We start from the raw sequence: 27,960 nt of genomic DNA on the forward strand, positions 1-27,960 counted from the left end.
TGGGGCTCTCGTTGATACAGTGCAAGTGTGAGTAGACATCAGGTGGGGACAGGATCAGGCTTGGCTGTAATGCCCCCATGGTCAAATCAAATAGTCTTTCGATGCTCACTCTCCGTCCCATGGAATCTGCAAGACCAAGAGCGTTCCAGGGAAGAGGGGTGAAAATGAGGAGCAATAACAGCTGTGATTTAAAAGTAGAAATACCATATTCACTCCCCCCTCCCCCACCCCCCCCTGCCCAAAAGAGAACACAAGTGCTTTTACTGTTTCTGTGAAGAGAATTTCAGTAGAATTGTGTTTCATGTTTAGTAACCTGCCCTGGATTCACATTTTAAGAAATTGCAACTTCCAAGTCTTCCATTCATACTGGCATTCATCACGTCCTGGTTCCTGGACCCCCAAACATCAGCAGGGAAATCAATTATATTTTTCCCCATTTTGCCTGAGACTTCTTCCAGCGTCTGCTTTTCATGTTGCTATTTTGTTCCTAGGAGAACAAGGAAGGAGCGGTAGAAGATGAAAATAAGGAGAAACAGCCCGACTCTTCCAAAAAGGAGGAAGACAAAGGAAAAGAATGTGAACCAGAGAAAGAAAATGAAAAGGCTGAGGTAGAAGTGGGTAGGTTCAGCAGGCCGTTGAGTCTGTACTGGTCGATAGGGAGAGCAACACTTAAGCACATACAGCCTTTGTGTTCTGGGTTCTGTTGTATTATTTAACAGCCACCTATCGCCAAGCAGGCTTAAAATCTGTTCTTTGGTCTCTCCCTGTGAGGTATATTAGAGCAATGTGAGTTGACACCTCTCATTCACCTGGTGCCTGCCTTGGCTCAGTGGTAGTCATCTTGCCTCTGAGTCAGAAGGGCGTGGGTTTGAAGCCCCACTCCAGGACTTGAGCACATCATCTTCAGTGCAGTACTGAGGTCTTTCAGATGAGACGTTAGACCGAGACCCTGTCTCCCTATTCGGGTGGATGTAAAAGATCCCATGACACTATTCAAAGAAGAGCAGTGGAGATCTCCCGATGTCCTTGCCAATATTTATCCTTCAACCAACATCACTAAAAAAAAAACATTATCCGGTCATTTCTTTCATTGCTATTTGTGGGATCTTGCTGTGCACATATTGGCAACCACATTTTCCTATGTTACAACGGTGACTACACTTCAAAAGTACTTCATTGGCTATGAAGCACTTTGGGTGGTCCTGAGGTTGTGAAAGGCGTTATATAAATGCAAGTTCTTTCATTCTTATGTGTCTCCCCTCACAGCCCAACCACTGTATGGCAAATCGTAAACTGGTGTCTCACAACTCCAATGCTACAAAGTGAAAGCTGCTGCTCCTAAGTACTGCTGTGCTCATCTAGAATCTCCAGGGAATTAATAATTGTAAAAAGTTTCAAAAAGTAAAGTTCTTTAGGATTTTGTGCAAGATGAACCTGAATAGTGGACATCTCCTTCGGAGACTGGAGTTAAAGTGGATTGTTGAGGGAATAGGCAAGAAGATTTACTCTGTATCTAACCTGTGCTGTACCTGCCCTGGGAGTGTTTGATGGGACAGTGTAGAGGGAGCTTTACTCTGTATCTAACCCTGTACCTGACCTGGGAGTGTTTGATGGGACAGTGTAGAGGGAGCTTTACTCTGTATCCAACCCTATACCTGCCCTGGGAGTGTTTGATGGGACAGTGTAGAGGGAGCTTTACTCTGTATCTAATCCGTGCTGCATCAGCCCTGACACACATGTTATTTAGTACCTCACCGTAATTAAGTCAGTAATTATGTTGGGTATATGAGGCTGATTAAGACAATAATGTGTTTGCTGTCTTAATTACATGAAATCCAATGAGATTGAGCATCAGGCTAATTGAGACAGTAATGAGTTTGGGTTCTCATGATAATTAAGTTAGTAATGAGATTGGGTCTGATGGTAATTAAGACAGTAATGACATTGGGTGTCTAAGGGGAATTAATTGTGATTGGGTGTTATGGTAATTAAGACAACATCAACAAAAACTTTCATTTATAAAGCATCTTTAACGTCGGAAAACGTCACAAGGTGGTTCACAGAGAGGTTATCAGATAAAAATGGCGAGGCAAATTAGGAGGTCTGACCAAAACCTTGGTCACAGAGATGGGTTTTAGGGATGGGCTTAAACGAGGGGAGGGACATGGAGGGGCGGAGGGCTTTATGGAGGGAATTTCAGAATGTAGGGCCTAGGCAGCTGAAGGCACGGCCACCAATGGTGGGGTGATGGAAGTAGGGGAATGCATAAAAGGACAGAGTTAGATGAACAGAGCTTTTTGGGGGGTTGCGTTGTGGGGCTAAGAGAGTTTCAGAGATAGGGAGGGGCAAGGGCATGAAGAGATTTAAACACTGGGATGAGAATTTTCAGTTGGAGGTGTTGGGAGACCAGGAGCCAATGTAGGTCAGCGAGCTCAGGGTGATGGGAGAACGGGACTTGGTGGGGATAGGATAAGGACAGTAAAGTTTTGGATGGGCTGAAGCTTATGGAGGGTGGAAGATGGGAGGCTGGCCAGGAGAGCATTGGAATAGTCGAGACTGGAGATGACAAAGGCATGAATGAGGGTTTCAGCAGCAGATGAGCTGAGGCAGGGTTGGTGGTTGGCAATGTTACAGAGATGGAAATAGGCAGTCTTTGTGATGGAGAGATATATGGAGTCGGAAACTCAGCTCAGGATTAAATACAGCACAAAGATTATGAAAAGTCTGGTTGAGCCTGAGACAGTCGCCGGAGAGGAGGATAGAATCAGTGGCGAGAATACAGAGTTTGTGACGAGGGCAGAAGACAATGGAGTTACACCATTTCAGTCTTCGTAATGTTTAACTGGAGAAAATTGCAGTTTATCGCAGATTGGATAGTCTGACAACACAGAAGCAGGGGAGAGTTTAAGAGAGATGATGAAGTAGAGCTGGGTATCGTCAGCGTATACGTGGAAGCTAACCCCATGTCTGCAGATGATGTTGCCGAGGGGCATTACGTAGATAAGGAATAGGAGGGGGCCAAGGATAGATCCTTGAGGGACTCCAGAGGTGACGATGCAGTCCCACCCAGCTGGACAACGGAGGAGAGGCGTTGGTGGAGGATGGTGTGGTCAACCATGTGAAAGGCTGCAGACAGGTGGAGAAGGACGAGGAGGGATAATGCACCACAGTTACAATCAGAGGACGTCATTTGTGACTTTGGTTAGGGCTGTTTCAGATGGGCGAGATTTGAACATGGATTTGCAGGAAAGATGGGCACAGATTTCGGAGGCGATGACACGTTCATGACCAATGGAGAGGATAGAGAGATGGGGCGGTAGTTTGCAAGGACAGAGGGGGGAAAGGTTGGGTTTTTTTGAGGAGGGAGTTGATGACAGTGGGTTTGAAAGTGAATGGGACAATACCTGAGGAGAGAGGACCATTTACAATGTCAGCTAGCATGGGGGCCAGGAAGGGAAGTTGGGTGGTCAGCAGTTTAGTGGGAATGGGGTCAAGGGAGCAAGAGATGGATCTCGTGGACAAGATGAGCTCAAAGAGGGCAGATGGGGAGAAAGGAGATAAACTGAAAGCAGAAAACTGGTCAAAAAAGTACAAGCCTATGGGATTCAAGGGAGAGTGGCTAGTTGAATCCAAAATTGGCTCAGTGGCAGAAAGCAAAAGGGTAATGGTTGACTGGTGTTTTTGTGACTGGAAGGCTGTTTCCCGTGAGGTCCCGCAAGGCTCAGTACTAGGTCCCTTGCTTTTTGTGATATATATTAATGATTTGAACTTGAATGTGGGGGGCTTGATCAAGAAGTTTGCAGATGATACAAAGATTGGCCGTGTGGTTGATAGTGAGGAGTAAAGCTGTAGACTGCAGGAAGATATCAATGGACTGGTCAGGTGGGCAGAAAAGTGGCAAATGGAATTCAATCCAGAGAAGTGTGAGGTAATGTATTTGGGGAGGGCAAACAAGGCAAGGGAGTACACAATAAATGGGAGGATACTGAGAGGTGTAGAGGAAGTGAGGGACCTTGGAGTGCATGTCCACAGATCCCTGAAGGTAGCAGGACAGGTAGATAAGGTGGTTAAAAAGGCATACGGGATACTTTATTAGCCGAGGCATAGAATATAAGAGCAGGGAGGTTATGCTGGAACTGAATAAACACTGGTTAGGCCACAGCTTCAGTACTGCATACAGTTCTGCTCACCACATTACAAGAAAGACGTGATTGCACTGGAGAGGGTACAGAGGAGATTTACAAGGATGTTTCCAGAGCTGGAGAATTTTAGCTATGAGGAAAGATTGGATAGGCTGGGGTTGTTTTCTTTGGAACAGAGGAGGCTGAGGGATGATTTAATTGAGGTGTATAAAATTATGATGGGACTTGATAGAGTGGACAGGGAGGACCTATTTCCCTTAGCAGAGGGGTCAGTGACCAGGGGGCATAGATTTAAAGTAATTGGTAGAAGGATTAGAGGGGAGCTGAGGAGAAATGTTCTCACCCAGAGGGTGGTGGGGGTCTGGAACTCACAGCCTGAAAGGGTGGTAGAGGCAGAAACCCTCAACTCATTTCAAAAGTACCTGGATGTGCACCTGAAGTGCCGGAACCTACAGGGCTATGGACCAAGTGCTGGAAAGTGGGATTAAGCTGGATGGCTCTTTTTTGGCCGGCACAGACACGATGGGCCAAACGGCCTCCAGTGCCGTAACATTCTATGAAAATTTGCAACAAGAATACAGGTATACGTCAAACGAATTCCCATTGTTCAGTAATCCTCTTTCTTTCCTGGTTAATTCCAGCAGACACAGAGAGGGAGAAAGAAAATAAAGAATTCCAGGAGGATGGAGCAAAGAAGGATGGAGAGTCAGAAACAGATAAGAAAACTAAACTGGAGAGGGATATTGGTGAAGGGAACTTGTCAACAGCTGCAGCGGCTGCACTAGCTGCAGCTGCAGTCAAAGCAAAGGTGAGCATCAGATGGGATAAGCAGATTTATCGGCTCCACAAGGTTCCAATACAAATTAAGCTCAAGTAATATGGTTAGACTTTGAGTCCATAATCTGTTTATACTGTAGTTACACTGAGTCAATAATGGGCTGGATTTTGCTGTGACAATAATGACGAGGCTAACAGCGCTCACCGTTATTTCTGTGCACTTCCTTGAAAGAACTTCCGGCGAGCGCACATGCGCAGTCAAACACGGAAATCCAGAAATTGCTGTACCATATGCCCTGTTTCTCCGTAAGCTTCACGAAAACGACATCTCGCAGTCTGGCTCCCTGTTCAAGTGAATAGAACAGCGTGAGGTTCCTGCACTGACGTCATAGGTATGAACTAATCTCGCCAGAAATAGTTAGGGCTTGTCCATTCTGATGTAAGCACCCTTTTAACGACGTGGTAAGTCTTAATGACTGCCAAACAACCTCTCTGGCACTCAAAATTAACTTTAACAAGTGTGGAGTCTCATTCCTTCAGATTTTAATTATTGTTGAACATTTTTTTTTAATTAAATAAATTTTTATTTTTTTTACTTTTTCTTTCTGTCTCTTTTATCTCTGTCTCTTTTATCTCTGTCTCTTAATTCAATCTTTCTTACCCTCTATTTAGTTTTCTGTACCTGATTTGACATGGACTTCACTATTCGAACTTACACTTCCTGGTTCAGTCTCTGCGCGGCTGATTAACATGATTGGTTCAGGGGATAGACAGTTCATAGTATGGTACAGCACAGAAGGAGGCCATTCAGCCCATCCTGCCTGCACCGGCTCTTTGAAAGAGCTATCCAATTCGTCCCACTCCCCTGCTCTTTCCCCATAGCCCTGTATTTTTTTCCCTTCAAGTATTTATCCAATTCCCTTTTGAAAGTTACTATTGAATCTGCTTCCACCGCCCTTTCTGGCAGTGAATTTCAGATCATAACAACTCGCTGTGTAAAAAAAAATGTTTCCTCATGTTGCCTCTGGCTCTTTTACTGATCACCTTAAATCTGTGTCCTCTGGTTACCGACCCTTCTGTCACTGGAAACAGTTTCTCCTGATGTACTCTATCCAAACCCTTCCTGATTTTGAACACCTCTATTAAATCTCCCCTTAACCTTCTCTGTTCTGAGGAGAACAATCCCAGCTTCTCCAGTCTCTCCACATTACTGAAGTCCCTCATCCCTGGTACCATTCTAGTAAATCTCTTCTGCATCCTCTCTAAGGCCTTGACATCCTTCCTAAAGTGTGGTGCCCAGAATTGAACACAATACTCCAACTGAGACCTAACCAGTGTTTTATAAAGGATTAGCATAATTTCCTTACTTTTGTACTCTATGCCTCTATTAATAAAGTCCAGGATCCCATATGCTTTTTTAACAGCCTTACATAGAATTACATAGAATGTACAGCGCAGAAACAGGCCATTTGGCCCAACAGGTCCATGCTGGTGTTTATGTTCCACCTGAGCCTCCTCCCTCCCTACTTCATCTATCCTTCTGTTCCTTTCTCCTTCATCTGTTTATCTAGCCTTCTCAACTTGTCCTGCCACCTTCAAACATTTGTGTACATACACCCCCAGGTCTCTCTCTTCCTGTACTAACTTAAAATTGTACCTTTTAATTTATACTGCCTCTCCTCATTCTTCATACTAAAATGTATCACTTCACACTTCTCTGCACTAAATTTCATCTGCCATGTGTCTGCCCATTTCATCAGTCTGTCTATGTCCTCCTGAAGTCTGTTACTATCCTCTACATTGTTTACTATTTTTCCGAGTTTCGTGTCGTCTGCAAACTTTGACAATATACCCTCTATATCCAAGTCCAGGTCATTAATATATATCAAAATGAGCTGTGGTCCTAATACTGACCCCTGGGGAACACCACTGTATACTTCCCTCCAGTCTGAAAAACAACAATTCACCACTACTCTGCTTTCTGTCCCTTGGCCAATTTTGTATCCACGCTGCCACTGTCCCTTTAATCCCACGGGCTTTAATTTTGCTAACAAGTCTATTACCATAGAATCATAGAAAGTTACGGCACAGAAGGAGGCCATTCGGCCCCTCGTGCCCGTGCCGGCCAAAAAAGAGCTATCCAGCTTCATCCCACTTTCCAACATTTGATCGTAGCCCTGTAGGTTCCTAGTGCACATCCAAGTACTTTATCAAATGCCTTTTGAAAGTCCATATACACAACATCGACCACACTACCCTCATCAACCCTCTCCGTTACCTCAAAGAACTCAATCAAGTTAGTCAAACACAATTTTCCTTTAACAAATCCGTACTGACTTTCATTTATTAGCCTATACTGTTCTAAGTGCCAATTAATTTTGTCCTGGATTATTCACTCTGGAAGTTTCCCCACCACCGACGTGAGGCTGACTGGCCTGTAATTGTTGGGTTTATCCCTCGTTCCTTTTTTGAACAGGGGATAACATTTGCAATCCTCCAGTTCCCCGGCACCATCCCCATATCTAAGGAGGATTGGAAGATTGTGGCCAGATCCTCCACAGTTTCCACCCTTACTTCCCTCAGTAACCGAGGATGCATCCCATCTGGACCGGGTGACTTTTCTACTTTGAGGACTGCCAATCTTTTACGTACCTCCTCTTTATCTATTTTTATCCTCTCCAATATCGCTACTACCTCTTCCTTTACTGCTACAATGGCAGCATCCTCTTCTCTAGTGAAGACCAATGTGAAATATTCATTTAGTACCTCAGCCATGCCCTCTGCCTCCACAAGAAGATCTCCTTTTTTGTCTCTAATCGGCCCCAACCTTGCTTTGATTACCCTTTTACTATTTATATGTTTATAAAAGACTTTTGGATTCCCTTTTATGTTAGCCGCTAATCTATTCTCATACTCTCTCTTTGCCCCCTTATTCCCTTTTTTAGATCTCCTCTGTACTTTCTGTATTCAGCCTGATTCTCTACTGTATTATGAGCCTGACATTCATCATAAGCCTCCTTTTTCTGTTTCATTTTAATCTCTATATCTTTAGTCATCCAGGGAGCTCTAGCTTTGGATGCCCTTCCTTTTCCCCTCGTAGGGATGTGTCTACTCTATAACTAAACGAGCTCCTCCTTGATTGTTCAATTACTGTTTTGCCGACCAATTTTTGATTCCAATGCACCAGGGCAAGATCCAACAGTTGCTTGCCCTGTTCACACAGGTCCCAGATGCCCTGTAGAGGGCGCCGTTCTTTTTGGCTGGCGAATTTACAGGAAGTTGTCATGCAAAAGCAAATGGAAATTCCATGGGCAAGTGCAAGTCGAACGAACGGCAGCTGCCGTTCTTTTGCCATTCACAGGAAAATCCGGCCCATTATATTTATTCTGTAGTTACACTGAGTCCATAATCTGTTTATACTGTAGTTACACTGAGTCCATCATGTTTATACTGTAGTTACACTGAGTCCATCATCTGTTTATACTGTAGTTACACTGAGTCCATCATCTGTTTACACTGTAGTTACACTGAGTCCATCATGTTTATACTGTAGTTACACTGAGTCCATCATCTGTTTATACTGTAGTTACACTGAGTCCATCATCTGTTTATACTGTAGTTACACTGAGTCCATGATCTGTTTATACTGTAGTTACACTGGGTCCATCATCTGTTTATACTGTAGTTACACTGAGTCCATCATCTGTTTATACTGTAGTTACACTGAGTCCATGATCTGTTTATACTGTAGTTACACTGGGTCCATCATCTGTTTATACTGTAGTTACACTGAGTCCATCATCTGTTTATACTGTAGTTACACTGAGTCCATCATCTGTTTATACTGTAGTTACACTGAGTCCATCATCTGTTTATACTGTAGTTACACTGAGTCCATCATCTGTTTATACTGTAGTTACACTGAGTCCATGATCTGTTTATACTGCAGTTACACTGAGTCCATGATCTGTTTATACTGTAGTTACACTGAGTCCATCATCTGTTTATACTGTAGTTACACTGAGTCCATCATCTGTTTATACTGCAGTTACACTGAGTCCATCATCTGTTTATACTGCAGTTACACTGAGTCCATGATCTGTTTATACTGTAGTTACACTGAGTCCATGATCTGTTTATACTGTAGTTACACTGAGTCCATCATCTGTTTATACTGTAGTTACACTGAGTCCATGATCTGTTTATACTGTAGTTACACTGAGTCCATGATCTGTTTATACTGTAGTTACACTGAGTCCATGATCTGTTTATACTGTAGTTACACTGAGTCCATCATCTGTTTATACTGTAGTTACACTGAGTCCATCATCTGTTTATACTGCAGTTACACTGAGTCCATGATCTGTTTATACTGTAGTTACACTGAGTCCATCATCTGTTTATACTGTAGTTACACTGAGTCCATCATCTGTTTATACTGTAGTTACACTGAGTCCATCATCTGTTTATACTGTAGTTACACTGAGTCCATCATCTGTTTGTACTGTAGTTACACTGAGTCCATGATCTGTTTATACTGTAGTTACACTGAGTCCATCATCTGTTTATACTGTAGTTACACTGAGTCCATGATCTGTTTATACTGTAGTTACACTGAGTCCATCATCTGTTTATACTGTAGTTACACTGAGTCCATGATCTGTTTATACTGTAGTTACACTGAGTCCATGATCTGTTTATACTGTAGTTACACTGAGTCCATCATCTGTTTATACTGTAGTTACACTGAGTCCATCATCTGTTTATACTGTAGTTACACTGAGTCCATCATCTGTTTATACTGCAGTTACACTGAGTCCATCATCTGTTTGTACTGTAGTTACACTGAGTCCATGATCTGTTTATACTGTAGTTACACTGAGTCCATGATCTGTTTATACTGTAGTTACACTGAGTCCATCATCTGTTTATACTGTAGTTACACTGAGTCCATCATCTGTTTATACTGTAGTTACACTGAGTCCATGATCTGTTTATACTGTAGTTACACTGAGTCCATCATCTGTTTATACTGTAGTTACACTGAGTCCATGATCTGTTTATACTGTAGTTACACTGAGTCCATGATCTGTTTATACTGTAGTTACACTGAGTCCATCATCTGTTTATACTGTAGTTACACTGAGTCCATCATCTGTTTATACTGTAGTCACACTGAGTCCATCATCTGTTTATACTGCAGTTACACTGAGTCCATCATCTGTTTGTACTGTAGTTACACTGAGTCCATGATCTGTTTATACTGTAGTTACACTGAGTCCATGATCTGTTTATACTGTAGTTACACTGAGTCCATGATCTGTTTATACTGTAGTTACACTGAGTCCATCATCTGTTTATACTGTAGTTACACTGAGTCCATCATCTGTTTACACTGTAGTTACACTGAGTCCATGATCTGTTTATACTGTAGTTACACTGAGTCCATCATCTGTTTATACTGTAGTTACACTGAGTCCATCATCTGTTTATACTGCAGTTACACTGAGTCCATCATCTGTTTGTACTGTAGTTACACTGAGTCCATGATCTGTTTATACTGTAGTTACACTGAGTCCATGATCTGTTTATACTGTAGTTACACTGAGTCCATCATCTGTTTATACTGTAGTTACACTGAGTCCATGATCTGTTTATACTGTAGTTACACTGAGTCCATGATCTGTTTATACTGTAGTTACACTGAGTCCATGATCTGTTTATTCTGTAGTTACACTGAGTCCATGATCTGTTTATACTGTAGTTACACTGAGTCCATCATCTGTTTATACTGTAGTTACACTGAGTCCATCATCTGTTTACACTGTAGTTACACTGAGTCCATCATCTGTTTATACTGTAGTTACACTGAGTCCATCATCTCTTTATACTGTAGTTACACTGAGTCCATGATCTGTTTATACTGTAGTTACACTGAGTCCATCATCTGTTTATACTGTAGTTACACTGAGTCCATCATCTGTTTATACTGCAGTTACACTGAGTCCATCATCTGTTTATACTGTAGTTGCACTGAGTCCATCATCTGTTTCTACTGTAGTTACACTGAGTCCATCATCTGTTTATACTGCAGTTACACTGAGTCCATCATCTGTTTATACTGTAGTTACACTGAGTCCATCATCTGTTTATACTGTAGTTACACTGAGTCCATCATCTGTTTATACTGTAGTTACACTGAGTCCATCATCTGTTTATACTGTAGTTACACTGAGTCCATCATCTGTTTATACTGCAGTTACACTGAGTCCATCATCTGTTTATACTGTAGTTACACTGAGTCCATCATCTGTTTATACTGTAGTTACACTGAGTCCATCATCTGTTTATACTGCAGTTACACTGAGTCCATGATCTGTTTATACTGTAGTTACACTGAGTCCATGATCTGTTTATACTGTAGTTACACTGAGTCCATCATCTGTTTATACTGCAGTTACACTGAGTCCATCATGTTTATACTGTAGTCACACTGAGTCCATCATCTGTTTATACTGTAGTTACACTGAGTCCATCATCTGTTTACACTGTAGTTACACTGAGTCCATGATCTGTTTATACTGTAGTTACACTTAGTCCATGATCTGTTTATACTGCAGTTACACTGAGTCCATCATCTGTTTGTACTGCAGTTACACTGAGTCCATGATCTGTTTATACTGTAGTTACACTGAGTCCATCATCTGTTTATACTGTAGTTACACTGAGTCCATCATCTGTTTATACTGTAGTTACACTGAGTCCATGATCTGTTTATACTGTAGTTACACTTAGTCCATGATCTGTTTATACTGCAGTTACACTGAGTCCATCATCTGTTTGTACTGCAGTTACACTGAGTCCATGATCTGTTTATACTGTAGTTACACTGAGTCCATCATCTGTTTATACTGTAGTTACACTGAGTCCATCATCTGTTTATACTGCAGTTACACTGAGTCCATCATCTGTTTATACTGTAGTTACACTGAGTCCATCATCTGTTTATACTGTAGTTACACTGAGTCCATCATCTGTTTATACTGCAGTTACACTGAGTCCATCATCTGTTTATACTGTAGTTACACTGAGTCCATCATCTGTTTATACTGTAGTTACACTGAGTCCATCATCTCTTTATACTGTAGTTACACTGAGTCCATCATCTGTTTATACTGTAGTTACACTGAGTCCATCATCTGTTTATACTGTAGTTACACTGAGTCCATCATCTGTTTATACTGTAGTTACACTGAGTCCATCATCTGTTTATACTGTAGTTACACTGAGTCCATCATCTGTTTATACTGTAGTTACACTGAGTCCATCATCTGTTTATACTGTAGTTACACTGAGTCCATCATCTGTTTATACTGTAGTTACACTGAGTCCATCATCTGTTTATACTGTAGTTACACTGAGTCCATCATCTGTTTATACTGTAGTTACACTGAGTCCATCATCTGTTTATACTGTAGTTACACTGAGTCCATGATCTGTTTATACTGTAGTTACACTGAGTCCATGATCTGTTTATACTGTAGTTACACTGAGTCCATGATCTGTTTATACTGTAGTTACACTGAGTCCATGATCTGTTTATACTGTAGTTACACTGAGTCCATCATCTGTTTATACTGTAGTTACACTGAGTCCATCATCTGTTTATACTGTAGTTACACTGAGTCCATCATCTGTTTATACTGTAGTTACACTGAGTCCATCATCTGTTTATACTGTAGTTACACTGAGTCCATCATCTGTTTATACTGTAGTTACACTGAGTCCATGATCTGTTTGTACTGCAGTTACACTGAGTCCATGATCTGTTTGTACTGCAGTTACACTGAGTCCATGATCTGTTTGTACTGCAGTTACACTGAGTCCATGATCTGTTTATACTGTAGTTACACTGAGTCCATCATGTTTATACTGTAGTTACACTGAGTCCATCATCTGTTTATACTGTAGTTACACTGAGTCCATCATCTGTTTGTACTGTAGTTACACTGAGTCCATCATCTGTTTATACTGTAGTTACACTGAGTCCATCATCTGTTTATACTGTAGTTACACTGAGTCCATGATCTGTTTATACTGTAGTTACACTGAGTCCATCATCTGTTTATACTGTAGTTACACTGAGTCCATGATCTGTTTATACTGTAGTTACACTGAGTCCATGATCTGTTTATACTGTAGTTACACTGAGTCCATCATCTGTTTATACTGTAGTTACACTGAGTCCATCATCTGTTTGTACTGTCGTTACACTGAGTCCATCATCTGTTTGTACTGTAGTTACACTGAGTCCATCATCTGTTTATACTGTAGTTACACTGAGTCCATGATCTGTTTATACTGTAGTTACACTGAGTCCATCATCTGTTTGTACTGTAGTTACACTGAGTCCATCATCTGTTTATACTGGAGTTACACTGAGTCCATCATCTGTTTATACTGTAGTTACACTGAGTCCATCATCTGTTTATACTGGAGTTACACTGAGTCCATCATGTTTATACTGTAGTTACACTGAGTCCATCATCTCTTTATACTGTAGTTACACTGAGTCCATGATCTGTTTATACTGTAGTTACACTGAGTCCATCATGTTTATACTGTAGTTACACTGAGTCCATGATCTGTTTATACTGTAGTTACACTTGGTCCATGATCTGTTTATACTGTAGTTACACTGGGTCCATGATCTGTTTATACTGTAGTTACACTGAGTCCATGATCTGTTTATACTGTAGTTACACTGAGTCCATCATCTCTTTATACTGTAGTTACACTGAGTCCATCATCTGTTTATACTGTAGTTACACTGAGTCCATGATCTGTTTATACTGTAGTTACACTTAGTCCATGATCTGTTTGTACTGTAGTTACACTGAGTCCATGATCTGTTTATACTGTAGTTACACTGAGTCCATGATCTGTTTATACTGTAGTTACACTGAGTCCATCATCTCTTTATACTGTAGTTACACTGAGTCCATCATCTGTTTATACTGTAGTTACACTGAGTCCATCATCTGTTTATACTGTAGTTACACTGAGTCCATGATCTGTTTATACTGCAGTTACACTGAGTCCATCATGTTTATACTGTAGTTACACTGAGTCCATGATCTGTTTATACTGTAGTTACACTGAGTCCATGATCTGTTTATACTGTAGTTACACTGAGTCCATCATCTGTTTATACTGTAGTTACACTGAGTCCATGATCTGTTTATACTGTAGTTACACTGAGTCCATCATCTGTTTATACTGTAGTTACACTGAGTCCATCATCTGTTTATACTGTAGTTACACTGAGTCCATCATCTGTTTATACTGTAGTTACACTGAGTCCATCATCTGTTTATACTGTAGTTACACTGAGTCCATCATCTGTTTATACTGTAGTTACACTGAGTCCATGATCTGTTTATACTGTAGTTACACTGAGTCCATGATCTGTTTATACTGTAGTTACACTGAGTCCATCATCTGTTTATACTGTAGTTACACTGAGTCCATCATCTGTTTATACTGTAGTTACACTGTGTCCATCATCTGTTTATACTGTAGTTACACTGAGTCCATCATCTGTTTATACTGTAGTTACACTGAGTCCATGATCTGTTTATACTGTAGTTACACTGAGTCCATCATCTGTTTGTACTGCAGTTACACTGAGTCCATCATCTGTTTATACTGTAGTTACACTGAGTCCATCATCTGTTTATACTGTAGTTACACTGAGTCCATCATCTGTTTATACTGTAGTTACACTGAGTCCATCATCTGTTTATACTGTAGTTACACTGAGTCCATCATCTGTTTATACTGTAGTTACACTGAGTCCATCATCTGTTTATACTGTAGTTACACTGAGTCCATCATCTGTTTATACTGTAGTTACACTGAGTCCATGATCTGTTTACACTGTAGTTACACTGAGTCCATGATCTGTTTATACTGTAGTTACACTGAGTCCATCATCTGTTTATACTGTAGTTACACTGAGTCCATCTTCTGTTTATACTGTAGTTACACTGAGTCCATCTTCTGTTTGTACTGTAGTTACACTGAGTCCATCATCTGTTTATACTGTAGTTACACTGAGTCCATCATCTGTTTATACTGTAGTTACACTGAGTCCATCATCTGTTTGTACTGTAGTTACACTGAGTCCATCATCTGTTTATACTGTAGTTACACTGAGTCCATCATCTGTTTATACTGTAGTTACACTGAGTCCATCATCTGTTTATACTGTAGTTACACTGAGTCCATCATCTGTTTATACTGTAGTTACACTGAGTCCATGATCTGTTTATACTGCAGTTACACTGAGTCCATGATCTGTTTATACTGTAGTTACACTGAGTCCATCATCTGTTTATACTGTAGTTACACTGGGTCCATGATCTGTTTATACTGTAGTTACACTGAGTCCATCATCTGTTTATACTGTAGTTACACTGAGTCCATCATCTGTTTATACTGTAGTTACACTGAGTCCATCATCTGTTTATACTGTAGTTACACTGAGTCCATCATCTGTTTATACTGCAGTTACACTGAGTCCATGATCTGTTTATACTGTAGTTACACTGAGTCCATGATCTGTTTATACTGTAGTTACACTGAGTCCATCATCTGTTTATACTGTAGTTACACTGAGTCCATGATCTGTTTATACTGTAGTTACACTGAGTCCATCATCTGTTTATACTGTAGTTACACTTAGTCCATGATCTGTTTATACTGTAGTTACACTGGGTCCATGATCTGTTTATACTGTAGTTACACTGAGTCCATGATCTGTTTATACTGTAGTTACACTGAGTCCATCATCTGTTTATACTGTAGTTACACTGGGTCCATCATCTGTTTATACTGTAGTTACACTGAGTCCATCATCTGTTTATACTGTAGTTACACTGAGTCCATGATCTGTTTATACTGTAGTTACACTGAGTCCATCATCTGTTTATACTGTAGTTACACTGAGTCCATCATCTCTTTATACTGTAGTTACACTGAGTCCATGATCTGTTTATACTGTAGTTACACTGAGTCCATCATCTGTTTATACTGCAGTTACACTGAGTCCATGATCTGTTTATACTGTAGTTACACTGAGTCCATCATCTGTTTATACTGTAGTTACACTGAGTCCATCATCTGTTTATACTGTAGTTACACTGAGTCCATCATCTGTTTATACTGTAGTTACACTGAGTCCATCATCTGTTTATACTGTAGTTACACTGAGTCCATGATCTGTTTATACTGTAGTTACACTGAGTCCATGATCTGTTTATACTGTAGTTACACTGAGTCCATCATCTGTTTATACTGTAGTTACACTGGGTCCATCATCTGTTTATACTGTAGTTACACTGAGTCCATCATCTGTTTACACTGTAGTTACACTGGGTCCATCATCTGTTTATACTGTAGTTACACTGAGTCCATCATCTGTTTATACTGTAGTTACACTGAGTCCATGATCTGTTTATACTGTAGTTACACTGAGTCCATCATCTGTTTACACTGTAGTTACACTGGGTCCATCATCTGTTTATACTGTAGTTACACTGAGTCCATCATCTGTTTATACTGTAGTTACACTGAGTCCATGATCTGTTTATACTGTAGTTACACTGAGTCCATCATCTGTTTATACTGTAGTTACACTGGGTCCATGATCTGTTTATACTGTAGTTACACTGAGTCCATCATCTGTTTATACTGCAGTTACACTGAGTCCATGATCTGTTTATACTGTAGTTACACTGAGTCCATCATCTGTTTATACTGTAGTTACACTGAGTCCATCATCTGTTTATACTGTAGTTACACTGAGTCCATCATCTGTTTATACTGTAGTTACACTGAGTCCATCATCTGTTTATACTGTAGTTACACTGAGTCCATGATCTGTTTATACTGCAGTTACACTGAGTCCATCATCTGTTTATACTGTAGTTACACTGAGTCCATCATCTGTTTATACTGTAGTTACACTGAGTCCATCATCTGTTTATACTGTAGTTACACTGAGTCCATGATCTGTTTATACTGTAGTTACACTGAGTCCATCATCTGTTTATACTGTAGTTACACTGAGTCCATCATCTGTTTATACTGTAGTTACACTGAGTCCATCATCTGTTTATACTGTAGTTACACTGAGTCCATCATCTGTTTATACTGTAGTTACACTGAGTCCATCATCTGTTTATACTGTAGTTACACTGAGTCCATGATCTGTTTATACTGTAGTTACACTGAGTCCATCATCTGTTTATACTGTAGTTACACTGACTCCATCATCTGTTTATACTGTAGTTACACTGAGTCCATCATCTGTTTATACTGTAGTTACACTGAGTCCATCATCTGTTTATACTGTAGTTACACTGAGTCCATCATCTGTTTATACTGTAGTTACACTGAGTCCATCATCTGTTTATACTGTAGTTACACTGAGTCCATCATCTGTTTATACTGTAGTTACACTGAGTCCATCATCTGTTTATACTGTAGTTACACTGAGTCCATCATCTGTTTATACTGTAGTTACACTGAGTCCATCATCTGTTTATACTGTAGTTACACTGAGTCCATCATCTGTTTATACTGTAGTTACACTGAGTCCATGATCTGTTTATACTGTAGTTACACTGAGTCCATCATCTGTTTATACTGTAGTTACACTGAGTCCATCATCTGTTTATACTGTAGTTACACTGAGTCCATGATCTGTTTATACTGTAGTTACACTGAGTCCATCATCTGTTTATACTGCAGTTACACTGAGTCCATCTTCTGTTTATACTGTAGTTACACTGAGTCCATGATCTGTTTATACTGTAGTTACACTGAGTCCATCATCTGTTTATACTGTAGTTACACTGAGTCCATCATCTGTTTATACTGTAGTTACACTGAGTCCATCATCTGTTTATACTGTAGTTACACTGAGTCCATGATCTGTTTACACTGTAGTTACACTGAGTCCATCATCTGTTTATACTGTAGTTACACTGAGTCCATCATCTGTTTATACTGTAGTTACACTGAGTCCATGATCTGTTTAAACTGTAGTTACACTGAGTCCATCATCTGTTTATACTGTAGTTACACTGAGTCCATCATCTGTTTATACTGTAGTAACACTGGGTCCATGATCTGTTTATACTGTAGTTACACTGAGTCCATGATCTGTTTATACTGTAGTTACACTGAGTCCATCATCTGTTTATACTGTAGTTACACTGAGTCCATCATCTGTTTATACTGTAGTTACACTTAGTCCATGATCTGTTTATTCTGTAGTTACACTTAGTCCATGATCTGTTTATACTGTCGTTGCACTGAGTCCATCATCTGTTTATACTGTAGTTGCACTGAGTCCATCATCTGTTTATACTGTAGTTACACTGAGTCCATGATCTGTTTATACTGTAGTTGCACTCAGTCCATGATCTGTTTATACTGTAGTTACACTGAGTCCATGATCTGTTTATACTGTAGTTACACTGAGTCCATCATCTGTTTATACTGTAGTTACACTGGGTCCATCATCTGTTTATACTGTAGTTACACTGGGTCCATCATCTGTTTATACTGTAGTTACACTGAGTCCATCATCTGTTTATACTGTAGTTACACTGAGTCCATCATCTGTTTATACTGTAGTTACACTGAGTCCATCATCTGTTTATACTGTCGTTACACTGAGTCCATCATCTGTTTATACTGTAGTTACACTGAGTCCATCATCTGTTTATACTGTAGTTACACTGAGTCCATCATCTGTTTATACTGCAGTTACACTGAGTCCATCATCTGTTTATACTGTAGTTACACTGAGTCCATCATCTGTTTATACTGTAGTTACACTGAGTCCATGATCTGTTTATACTGTAGTTACACTGAGTCCATCATCTGTTTATACTGTAGTTACACTGAGTCCATCATCTGTTTATACTGTAGTTACACTGAGTCCATGATCTGTTTATACTGTAGTTACACTGAGTCCATCATCTGTTTACACTGTAGTTACACTGGGTCCATCATCTGTTTATACTGTAGTTACACTGAGTCCATCATCTGTTTATACTGTAGTTACACTGAGTCCATGATCTGTTTATACTGTAGTTACACTGAGTCCATCATCTGTTTATACTGTAGTTACACTGGGTCCATGATCTGTTTATACTGTAGTTACACTGAGTCCATCATCTGTTTATACTGCAGTTACACTGAGTCCATGATCTGTTTATACTGTAGTTACACTGAGTCCATCATCTGTTTATACTGTAGTTACACTGAGTCCATCATCTGTTTATACTGTAGTTACACTGAGTCCATCATCTGTTTATACTGTAGTTACACTGAGTCCATCATCTGTTTATACTGTAGTTACACTGAGTCCATGATCTGTTTATACTGCAGTTACACTGAGTCCATCATCTGTTTATACTGTAGTTACACTGAGTCCATCATCTGTTTATACTGTAGTTACACTGAGTCCATCATCTGTTTATACTGTAGTTACACTGAGTCCATGATCTGTTTATACTGTAGTTACACTGAGTCCATCATCTGTTTATACTGTAGTTACACTGAGTCCATCATCTGTTTATACTGTAGTTACACTGAGTCCATCATCTGTTTATACTGTAGTTACACTGAGTCCATCATCTGTTTATACTGTAGTTACACTGAGTCCATCATCTGTTTATACTGTAGTTACACTGAGTCCATGATCTGTTTATACTGTAGTTACACTGAGTCCATCATCTGTTTATACTGTAGTTACACTGACTCCATCATCTGTTTATACTGTAGTTACACTGAGTCCATCATCTGTTTATACTGTAGTTACACTGAGTCCATCATCTGTTTATACTGTAGTTACACTGAGTCCATCATCTGTTTATACTGTAGTTACACTGAGTCCATCATCTGTTTATACTGTAGTTACACTGAGTCCATCATCTGTTTATACTGTAGTTACACTGAGTCCATCATCTGTTTATACTGTAGTTACACTGAGTCCATCATCTGTTTATACTGTAGTTACACTGAGTCCATCATCTGTTTATACTGTAGTTACACTGAGTCCATCATCTGTTTATACTGTAGTTACACTGAGTCCATGATCTGTTTATACTGTAGTTACACTGAGTCCATCATCTGTTTATACTGTAGTTACACTGAGTCCATCATCTGTTTATACTGTAGTTACACTGAGTCCATGATCTGTTTATACTGTAGTTACACTGAGTCCATCATCTGTTTATACTGCAGTTACACTGAGTCCATCTTCTGTTTATACTGTAGTTACACTGAGTCCATCATCTGTTTATACTGTAGTTACACTGAGTCCATGATCTGTTTACACTGTAGTTACACTGAGTCCATCATCTGTTTATACTGTAGTTACACTGAGTCCATCATCTGTTTATACTGTAGTTACACTGAGTCCATGATCTGTTTACACTGTAGTTACACTGAGTCCATCATCTGTTTATACTGTAGTTACACTGAGTCCATCATCTGTTTATACTGTAGTAACACTGGGTCCATGATCTGTTTATACTGTAGTTACACTGAGTCCATGATCTGTTTATACTGTAGTTACACTGAGTCCATCATCTGTTTATACTGTAGTTACACTGAGTCCATCATCTGTTTATACTGTAGTTACACTTAGTCCATGATCTGTTTATTCTGTAGTTACACTTAGTCCATGATCTGTTTATACTGTCGTTGCACTGAGTCCATCATCTGTTTATACTGTAGTTGCACTGAGTCCATCATCTGTTTATACTGTAGTTACACTGAGTCCATGATCTGTTTATACTGTAGTTGCACTCAGTCCATGATCTGTTTATACTGTAGTTACACTGAGTCCATGATCTGTTTATACTGTAGTTACACTGAGTCCATCATCTGTTTATACTGTAGTTACACTGGGTCCATCATCTGTTTATACTGTAGTTACACTGGGTCCATCATCTGTTTATACTGTAGTTACACTGAGTCCATCATCTGTTTATACTGTAGTTACACTGAGTCCATCATCTGTTTATACTGTAGTTACACTGAGTCCATCATCTGTTTATACTGTCGTTACACTGAGTCCATCATCTGTTTATACTGTAGTTACACTGAGTCCATCATCTGTTTATACTGTAGTTACACTGAGTCCATCATCTGTTTATACTGCAGTTACACTGAGTCCATCATCTGTTTATACTGTAGTTACACTGAGTCCATCATCTGTTTATACTGTAGTTACACTGAGTCCATGATCTGTTTATACTGTCGTTACACTGAGTCCATCATCTGTTTATACTGTAGTTGCACTGAGTCCATCATCTGTTTATACTGTAGTTACACTGGGTCCATGATCTGTTTATACTGTAGTTACACTGAGTCCATGATCTGTTTATACTGTAGTTACACTGAGTCCATCATCTGTTTATACTGTAGTTACACTGAGTCCATGATCTGTTTATACTGTAGTTACACTGAGTCCATCATCTGTTTATACTGTAGTTACACTGAGTCCATCATCTGTTTATACTGTAGTTACACTGAGTCCATCATCTGTTTATACTGTAGTTACACTGAGTCCATGATCTGTTTACACTGTAGTTACACTGAGTCCATCATCTGTTTATACTGTAGTTACACTGAGTCCATCATCTGTTTATACTGTAGTTACACTGAGTCCATGATCTGTTTACACTGTAGTTACACTGAGTCCATCATCTGTTTATACTGTAGTTGCACTGAGTCCATCATCTGTTTATACTGTAGTAACACTGGGTCCATGATCTGTTTATACTGTAGTTACACTGAGTCCATGATCTGTTTATACTGTAGTTACACTGAGTCCATCATCTGTTTATACTGTAGTTACACTGAGTCCATGATCTGTTTATACTGTAGTTACACTGAGTCCATGATCTGTTTATACTGTCGTTGCACTGAGTCCATCATCTGTTTATACTGTAGTTGCACTGAGTCCATCATCTGTTTATACTGTAGTTACACTGAGTCCATGATCTGTTTATACTGTAGTTGCACTCAGTCCATGATCTGTTTATACTGTAGTTACACTGAGTCCATGATCTGTTTATACTGCAGTTACACTGAGTCCATGATCTGTTTATACTGTAGTTACACTGAGTCCATGATCTGTTTATACTGTAGTTGCACTGAGTCCATCATCTGTTTATACTGTAGTTACACTGAGTCCATCATCTGTTTATACTGTAGTTACACTGAGTCCATGATCTGTTTATACTGCAGTTACACTTAGTCCAGAATCTGTTCATACTGTAGTTACACTGAGTCCATGATCTGTTTATACTGAGATCAGTTATCATTTGACACACACAATTATCCCTCGATCTCTCTCCTGATCACACCCTGTCCCATTGCTCAGTGAGATGGATGTAATCAGGAGCGAGATCAAGGGGTTATCGTGTGTTATCAGGAGAGAAATCGAGGGGTTATAGTGTGTGTTAACTGAGACAGTGTGTGATCGAGAGAGAGATCGAGGGGTTATAGTGTGTGTTCAGTGGGACAGGGTGTGATCAGGAGAGAGATCGAGGGTGTTATAGTGTGTGTTCAGTGGGACAGGGTGTGATCAGGTGGGAGATCGAGGGGTTATAGTGTGTGTTAAATGGGACAGTGTGTGATCAGGAGAGTGATCGAGGGGTTATAGTGTGTGTTCAGTGGGACAGGATGTGATCAGGAGGGAGATCGAGGGGTTATAGTGTGTGTTAAATGGGACAGTGTGTGATCAGGAGAGAGATCGAGGGGTTATAGTGTGTGTTAAATGGGACAGGGTGTGATCAGGAGGGAGATTGAGGGGTTATAGTGTGTGTTCAGTGGGACAGTGTGTGATCAGGAGGGAGATCAAGGGGTTATAGTGTGTGTTAAATGGGACAGTGTGTGATCGGGAGAGTGATCGAAGGGTTATAGTGTGTGTTAAATGGGACAGTGTGTGATCAGGTGGGAGATCGAGGGGTTATAGTGTGTGTTCAGTGGGACAGTGTGTGATCAGGAGGGAGATCGAGGGGTTATCGTGTGTGTTAAATGGGACAGTGTGTGATCGGGAGAGAGATCGAGGAGTTATAGTGTGTGTTAAATGGGACAGTGTGTGACCCGGAGGGAGATCGAGGGGTTATAGTGTGTGTTAAATGGGACAGTGTGTGATCGGGAGAGTGATCGAGGGGTTATAGTGTGTGTTAAATGGGACAGTGTGTGATCGGGAGAGTGATCGAGGGGTTATAGTGTGTGTTAAATGGGACAGTGTGTGATCAGGTGGGAGATCGAGGGGTTATAGTGTGTGTTCAGTGGGACAGTGTGTGATCAGGAGGGAGATCGAGGGGTTATCGTGTGTGTTGAATGGGACAGTGTGTGATCGGGAGAGAGATCGAGGAGTTATAGTGTGTGTTAAATGGGACAGTGTGTGACCCGGAGGGAGATCGAGGGGTTATAGTGTGTGTTAAATGGGACAGTGTGTGATCGGGAGAGTGATCGAGGGGTTTTCGTGTGTGTTAAATGGGACAGGGTGTGATCGGGAGAGTGATCAAGGGGTTATAGTGTGTTTTAAATGGGACAGTGTGTGATCGGGAGAGTGATCGAGGGGTTTTGGTGTGTATTAAATATGACAATGGGACTGTGTTAATCAGGAAAACCATCTAGGAGTTACAGTAGATGAATCTGTGAATCTTTCAACGTGGTGCTTGTGTAGTTGCCTGTTTTAATGTCTCAATCATTCTCCGTGTCTTTGACAGTTGTCACGTTGCGGCACTTGGTGTCACTCTTTTTTATCAGAGACTGACGGTTGTGTCTTCAAGCTCCACTCCAAGATTGTAGCTTAAGATCTATTCTGACACTTCAGTACAGTACTGAGGCAGCGCTGCATTGTTGGAGGTGCCTTCCTTTGGATGAGACATCAGGCCACGATCCCCTCTGCTCGCTCAGTTGGACATGAAAGGCGCGTTGGCACTATTGGAAGAAGAGCATTTTGTTTAACTAATGTCCTGGCCAACATTCCTCACTCAGCCAACACCACCAGGAACAGCCATTTGTCATTCATTGCTGATTTTCCATCATGCTGCTTGCTGATAAGGAGTTGGCTAGACTCCATCTGTTGTACTGTGTACAATTCTGAGCACCTAACCATACAAAGGATATTATTAACTTAGAGAGGGAACAGACTGGACAACAAACATGATTCCAGGCATCAGGAATTTCAATTCTGAGGAAACAGTAAGGCAGTTATTTGGAAAGGAGGAGACTTTGAGATAAGCTCACTTTTGTTTTCAAGATAATGAAGTTGACCCAGGCAAATTGTTCCCTGTAGTGAGGGTTCAAATCCCAGTTACAAACAAGAAGGGAAGTCAGCAAAACTTTTCCACCCAAATGTTAATTGAGTTGTCGAGTTACCAGAGAGGAGGATTGAAGTTGACAGTATAAATAGGGTCAAGAGACAGTTGGATGTGTTTGTGGAGAGAGAAGGGTTGTGGGATATGGTGAGGAACTGATGCTCTTGTGAATGGACAGGTATTCCATCTGCCTGATCTCTAAATATGTTTTACATTCTCAGATTTTATTTTGAAAAATGTTGCTCAAATTTATTTGAAGATAATTGTGTTCTCTGCAGATTGTAGGAGTACAGCGTAGCTTGATAGGTTCTGGAGAAACGATGTGCACATTCACAAAATGTTGTAATGATATTGGCGATGTCTACTCCCACATCCTTTAAAGCCCTGGAGCTGTGCCATTGTATACTTGTTTGTGCCCAGCTAAAAGGTTGTGGTCTCTGCTACGTTCATTGAAGAACTGGGAAAAGCCTCTAGTTTTTCCTCAGGTGTGGATTCAATTACATAGTCCTTGTAGTATTACAAGTGTATTCTGTTTCCAACTGGCCAGTCTGTATTTTTCATAAGATCACCAAATGGGCTTTAGTGAAGGCCATTTGATCTCATCCTTCCAAAATACCAACCCTGCATGTTCCCCTTACAGCAAGCAGCCAGCCATTTCTTAAATGAGTCCTGTACATGATCTCAACCAAGCTAGGTAACCTATCTCTGCTCGTTTACCGAACACCATCTATGCAAGTGCAAAGTCATGTGTAACTGCAATTTCAATGTTGATGACCTTGCTGGTCACCCTGGTAGCATGATTTGACCCGCTGATGGTGAGCACCACATATCATGTTTACAGTTGAAAATGGGAACTGAATCAACTGAAAATTCGCCTCCCATTTTTTGTTGTAAATGAGGTGCATTTATCCATTTTCTAGTTGCCTCTTGAAGTAGGAAAGCTACCTGAAGACTTGGCCTCAGGCCTGGGACAATTCATAAGTGCATGGAGTCAGGTATGAGACATGCAAACACAGACACCGCAGCAGAATTTTGCCTGCTTTTATTTCTACCATTAGAAATTTAAACCTGAAATAGCAAAATAATGCATATTTATACAGTCACACCCATCAACCAACCGAAGAAACAAACTGACCGTCCTGTCTTGGTTCTACTCAAATTAAGAGCTCGGTTTGAAATAGTGTCCTCCAATCAATCATGCGTTCCATCACAACAACAACAACAACTTGCATTTATATAGTGCCTTTAACATCGTGAAACATCCCAAGGCGCTTCACAGGAGCTATTTCAAACAAAATTTGACCCCGAGCCACATAAGGAGATATTAGGACAGGTGACCAAAAGCGTGGTCAAAGAGGTAGGTTTTAAGCAGGGTCTTAAAGGAGGAGAAAGAGGTAGAGAGACGGAGAGGTTTAGGGAGGGAATTCCAGAGCTTGGGGCCTAGGCAGCTGAAGGTATGGCCGTCAATGGTGGAGCGATGAAAATCGGGGATGTGCAAGGGGTTAGAATTGGAGGAGCGCAGAGATCTCAGAGGGTTGTAGGGCTGGAGGAGGTTACAGAGATAGGGAGAGGTGAGGACATGGAGGGATTTGAACACAAGGATGAGAATTTTAAAATTGAGGTATTGCCAGAAGGGGAGTCAATGTAGGTCAGCGAGCACAGGGGGTGATGATTTTTTTAATTGTTATCAGGATGTGGGAATCGCTGGCCAGGCAACATTTATTGCCCGTCCCGAGTTGCCCTGAGAAGTTGGTGGTGGGCCTTCTTGAACCGCTGCAGTTCTGCTGGTGATGGTGCTCTTACTATGGTGTTGGGCAGGGAAGTATCTTGTAACTAAATTCTTCTTCTTTTACAGCATCTTGCTGCAGTAGAGGAGCGAAAAATCAAATCATTGGTGGCACTGCTTGTCGAAACGCAGATGAAGAAACTTGAAATCAAGCTCCGTCATTTTGAAGAACTTGAGACCATTATGGACAGAGAGAGAGAGGCAGTAAGTAGCTGTGCTGTAGGGTTCCCGCTACCTGTAACACAGCAGTAATTAAGAGAGGTTCTTTACCACACGTCAGTTGGATGTGTGTTCAGCATTTACCCTGATCACTTCTTTCACTGTATTTTAAACATAACAGTTGGAGTACCAGAGACAACAGCTTCTCTCGGACAGACAGGCCTTCCACATGGAGCAGCTGAAGTATGCCGAGATGAGAGCACGGCAACAGCACTTTCAACAAATGCATCAACAGCAGCAACAGCAGCATCAACTCCCGTCCGGTCCGCAGGCCACCCAGCAGCCAGCCATCATTCCTGCATCTGTGCAGCCAATGCCACCTACTGCAGTTCAACAGGGGTCTGTGAACCAGGGTTCAGGAGATTCCATAGCACAATCCATTCCACAACAGCAGCAGACGCCACCAACGCAGCAGCCACAGCAGCAGCAGCAACAGGCTCAACCTCCAGTTCTGCCTCATGGTAAGTGTCACATGCCTGTCCCCTCGAAGATATTCTTTCCCAGGGACGGAGTTACGGTCCAAGGATTCGGGGAGAGTTCGAAGTCGCGATTCAGCAGACTTGAACGGTGTCCCAGTCACTGATTAGACAGGACTCTTGTACAGTGTCCCAGTCACTGATTAGACAGGACTCTTGTACACTGTCCCAGTCACTGATTAGACAGGACTCTTGTACAGTGTCCCAGTCACTGATTAGACAGGACTCTTGTACACTGTCCCAGTCACTGATTAGACAGGACTCTTGTACAGTGTCCCAGTCACTGATTAGACAGGACCCTTGTACACTGTCCCAGTCACTGATCAGACAGGACTCTTGTACACTGTCCCAGTCACTGATTAGACAGGACTCTTGTACAGTGTCCCAGTCACTGATTAGACAGGACTCTTGTACAGTGTCCCAGTCACTGATTAGACAGGACTCTTGTACAGTGTCCCAGTCACTGATTAGACAGGACTCTTGTACAGTGTCCCAGTCATTGATCAGACAGGACTCTTGTACAGTGTCCCAGTCACTGATTAGACAGGACTCTTGTACAGTGTCCCAGTCACTGATTGGACAGGACTCTTGCACAGTGTCCCAGTCACTGATTGGACAGGACTCTTGTACACTGTCCCAGTCACTGATCAGACAGGACCCTTGTACACTGTCCCAGTCACTGATTAGACAGGACTCTTGTACAGTGTCCCAGTCACTGATTAGACAGGACTCTTGTACAGTGTCCCAGTCACTGATTAGACAGGACTCTTGTGCACTGTCCCAGTCACTGATGAGACAGGACTCTTGTACAGTGTCCCAGTCACTGATCAGACAGGACTCTTGTACAGTGTCCCAGTCACTGATTAGACAGGACTCTTGCACAGTGTCCCAGTCACTGATTAGACAGGACTCTTGTACACTGTCCCAGTCACTGATTAGACAGGACTCTTGTACAGTGTCCCAGTCATTGATTAGACAGGACTCTTGTACAGTGTCCCAGTCACTGATTAGACAGGACCCTGTCCCAGTCACTGATCAGACAGGACTCTTGTGCACTGTCCCAGTCACTGATTAGACAGGACTCTTGTACACTGTCCCAGTCACTGATTAGACAGGACTGTTGCACAGTGTCC

General features: G+C 41.2%; 1 protein-coding gene across 1 annotated transcript; it reads left to right on the top strand.

Moving 5' to 3' along the window:
- Positions 1–491: 491 nt before the first annotated feature.
- Positions 492–26,934, top strand: LOC137309273 (SWI/SNF complex subunit SMARCC2-like; the record flags this gene model as incomplete). The annotated part of the gene is made up of 4 exons (XM_067977533.1): positions 492–618; positions 4,784–4,950; positions 26,202–26,336; positions 26,473–26,934. Coding segments are annotated over 4 exons (891 nt in total), but the record flags the coding sequence as incomplete, so codon positions are not given.
- Positions 26,935–27,960: the final 1,026 nt, after the last annotated feature.

The sequence above is a fragment of the Heptranchias perlo genome, unplaced genomic scaffold (assembly GCF_035084215.1).
Source record: "Heptranchias perlo isolate sHepPer1 unplaced genomic scaffold, sHepPer1.hap1 HAP1_SCAFFOLD_1568, whole genome shotgun sequence".
NCBI lineage: Eukaryota > Metazoa > Chordata > Chondrichthyes > Hexanchiformes > Hexanchidae > Heptranchias > Heptranchias perlo.